The sequence below is a fragment of the Cryptomeria japonica genome, chromosome 11, assembly GCF_030272615.1.
Source record: "Cryptomeria japonica chromosome 11, Sugi_1.0, whole genome shotgun sequence".
NCBI classification, from domain to species: domain Eukaryota; kingdom Viridiplantae; phylum Streptophyta; class Pinopsida; order Cupressales; family Cupressaceae; genus Cryptomeria; species Cryptomeria japonica.
The window spans coordinates 541,629,521-541,632,751 of record NC_081415.1 but is presented as its reverse complement, the minus strand read 5'-3'; the positions used below and the strand labels follow the sequence as shown (position 1 = coordinate 541,632,751).

At 44.6% G+C, this 3,231-nt stretch overlaps 1 protein-coding gene across 1 annotated transcript; it reads left to right on the top strand.

Annotated features, from left to right (window-relative positions):
* The first annotated feature begins 869 nt into the window (after positions 1-869).
* LOC131859733 (protein MAINTENANCE OF MERISTEMS-like) lies at positions 870-2,704 on the top strand. The gene is made up of 2 exons (XM_059213741.1): positions 870-1,180; positions 1,970-2,704. Exons 1-2 carry the CDS (start codon positions 1,115-1,117, stop codon positions 2,693-2,695), a joined length of 792 nt encoding a protein of 263 aa, XP_059069724.1. The 5' UTR covers positions 870-1,114; the 3' UTR covers positions 2,696-2,704.
* Positions 2,705-3,231: the final 527 nt, after the last annotated feature.

The following is a 3,231-nucleotide window of genomic DNA, read 5'->3' as shown; positions in this document are numbered from 1 at the left end:
TTATGGTGAAAATGGATAACAAATAACAACAATATTAAAAGGCTAAAATGAATCCAACCACTAAACCCTAGCCTGACAATGAACAAAGATCCACCATAACATATGAAGATAACCTAAGACAATGCAAATAACTCAAAAATCACAAAGATTATACCATCACATGTCCAATAGGGTTTTGATCTCCATTCTTCCTATCTCCATTGATCTTGCTTGATATACTTGCTCTCAGATTTTTGTATGTACAAGAGCTCAACAAAGAATGGAATGTGGTTGCAAGTGGAATTGTAGTGTAACCAAGTACTCCAAAATCAGTCATTAGGGTTTGACAATGAAGAAAGCACCTCCTTAAATAGAAGACACAATATGAAATGGAGGGTTAAGATTGAGAGGTGTAAAAAGAAGGTCGGCTAGGATTAGAGGGTAGGTAAAAGAAATAATAAAATAATGAAAGAGGTAGGTAGTGTATGAATTAAGAGATGAATGACATGTGTCATGTGTAGAAAAAGATAATGAATTAATTAAATAAATAAAGATTTATTTAATTAATAGAGGAAATGGGATAATTAAATAAATAAAATATTTATTTAATTTAGGAAAGGGATAATTTAAATAAATAAATGTATTTATTTAAATGAGAACTAAGGCTAGAAGAGGATAAATGAATTAATTAAATAAATAAAAATTTATTTAATTAATAGAAGAATTAGGCTTAGATAATTAAATAAATAAAATATTTATTTAATTAGACATGACAATTTTGGGTGTCTGCATTTTGCCCCTTTTTGAAACAATGCGGCTTGTCGCGTTGTTTCAAAGAAGATAAGATAAACCGATACAGAGTTGCCCCAGTATGGGAATAATATGCCCCCTCGAGAGATTGGATGAAAATGTCTGAAAAGATTGCAGACAATCTCTCGATAAGAAAGACGAGATAGAATGGGTTGACCGGATAAAGTGACAAAGTCACGGGATGAAGAATACTGACTCGGGAAATGAGGGCGAGGGCTAGGGTAGGCTATAAGATAGACCACGGGCAAAAGACATCCTCATTGTCATCCACACCCTTAGAAGATCACAGTGCAGAGCGAAAGAAGAGCAGCAGTAGTCAGCAGCGATGGCTTTCATTCATAGATTCGACCGTGTTCGCCGATTCCAGCGACCAGCAGATGCAGGAGAGCCGGTAAGTACTCGAAAACCTCCTCGTACTTTCACGCATTTCAAGTTTTGTCATAAATGCATGCTAGGTAGCAATAAATGCACTAGGAATAGGGTAGTTTAAAAAGTGCAAAAACGTGCAACCGCGTCTGTGTTAGTGCCAGGCGCGTCTGTGTCCAACATGCGCGTCTGTGTCGGTTCTAGGCGCGTTTGTGCCTGGGACCGCGTTTGTGCGAAATGCAGACGCGTTTGTGAAATGTAGAGGCGTTTATGTCATGTAGGGACGTCTGTGTTCCCTGGTCGCGTTTGTGCATAATATAGGCACGTTTGTGTTCTAAAAGCGCGTTTGTGTTGCAGAAGCGCGTTTATGCAGTCTATAAGCGCGTTTAGGAATTTAAAGCGCGTTTGTGTGTCAAAATGCATGGTTTAAGTCTTTTTAGGTCAAATCGGCAGTTCTGTGATGAACATACGCTGTCGATTGGATAAGCTGCTGAGAGGATACACTCAAGCAGGTCCTCTAGGATGACTAGGATAGATCAAGGCACTTTGTGATGAACAGGGAGCACCAAGATAGGCAGCACTTTGTGATGAACAGGGAGTGCGAATGTGAGTAACACTTTGTGATGAACAGGGAATGTCACACACGTAGTACTTTGTGATGAACAGGGAGCACTACTAGGATAGATAGCAACACTTTGTGATGAACAGTGAGTGTCACTAGGATAGATAACCAAATGCATTTAGAGAACAAGTAGCATTTTGTGATAAACAGTGAATGCCACGATAACTGACATGATTGATTGGTTGACTGCAGGAGTATCTGCCTATGTTGGAGTCACGGGAGAGATTCCCATCGACTCAGAGGTTGCGACCAGAGTTGTCGATTCAAGAGAGAATTGTTGTTGAGGAGATGGGTCTCACACATGTGCTATCTGTGCCTGAGTTTCGGGCAAACATGGGTTTGCTGACTACACTGGCGGAGAGATGGCACTCCGAGACTTGTACGTTCCATTTGCCTATGGGAGAGATGACAGTGACGCTGGAGGATGTGTACAGGATACTACATATACCGATCGATGGAGAGCTGATTCCATATGATCGTGACGGAGACAGGGAGGCACTGAGACGAGTATTTCAGGATCCCGGTTTGGAGATGAGAGCAGGTCACGTGGCATGGGATACCATGACCGCTACAGGTTTAGCTTTGCCAGCTGTTATTGGAGGAGCCATCAGTGGCTATTTGTGTCCAGACAGGGCTACACGGGGATTGGCAGTTGGCTGGGGAGGAGCATTGGAGACTCTGGTGACTGAGCACACCAGATATGCATGGGGCCCATGTGTCCTGGCACATTTGTACTATGAGCTGCATCAGTTTGTTTACCACGGATCAGTGGGCTTGGGCTGCGGAGTTACTCTCTTACAGGTGTGGGCATATGAGCACCTTCCTATTACACGGCCTATCCACTTCAGAGGCAGAGGGCAGGGACGGAGCTTTGTGCATTTATACGATATGATTACGTCACAGCCTCGGATTGGTTGACTGGAGCATTGGAGATGCGTCATAGATGACATTGATATGGTTATCTGGAGGCCGTACCTGGGGTGCGCGGAGTGGGATGACGACGCAGTGGAGCTACCCTATACCTTCAGGAGCAGGTATCTGATTGGGCGGACGCCCTATATTTTGGAGAAGCAGCTTGTTGACAAGGTATGCAGACAGTTTGGTAGGATCCAGAGGATGCCGCGAGGCTCGGGCATGTATGCCCGTACAGTCAGGGATCAGGCATAGTTCGGGCCACTGCTATCATATGATGAGGCCGTCACACAGCTGGCAGAGATGATGCCGCTACCCTGGGGTATATGGCCGGAGGTGGAGGATGCAGGGATGGACGCAGAGTACTCTGCATATTGGGCAGAGCATCCATTTCCGAGGTTGATAGATCCAGGAGAGTTGTTGGAGGGAGAGGCTGGAGGGGATGATGATGATGAGGGTGGAGGGGATGGAGGTAGGGGCCGACGGAGGCGGAGGGGAGTAGTGGGGGAGAGGCGGGTAGCACCTCGGAGGGAGGGAGGATA

Bases quoted from the DNA above. Each gene is read 5' to 3' on its own strand.
- LOC131859733 (XM_059213741.1), top strand. From the start codon at position 1,115: ATGGCTTTCATTCATAGATTCGACCGTGTTCGCCGATTCCAGCGACCA. The intron at 1,181-1,969 runs GTAAGTACTCGA...GGTTGACTGCAG, and splicing joins CAGCAGATGCAGGAGAGCCG to GAGTATCTGCCTATGTTGGA.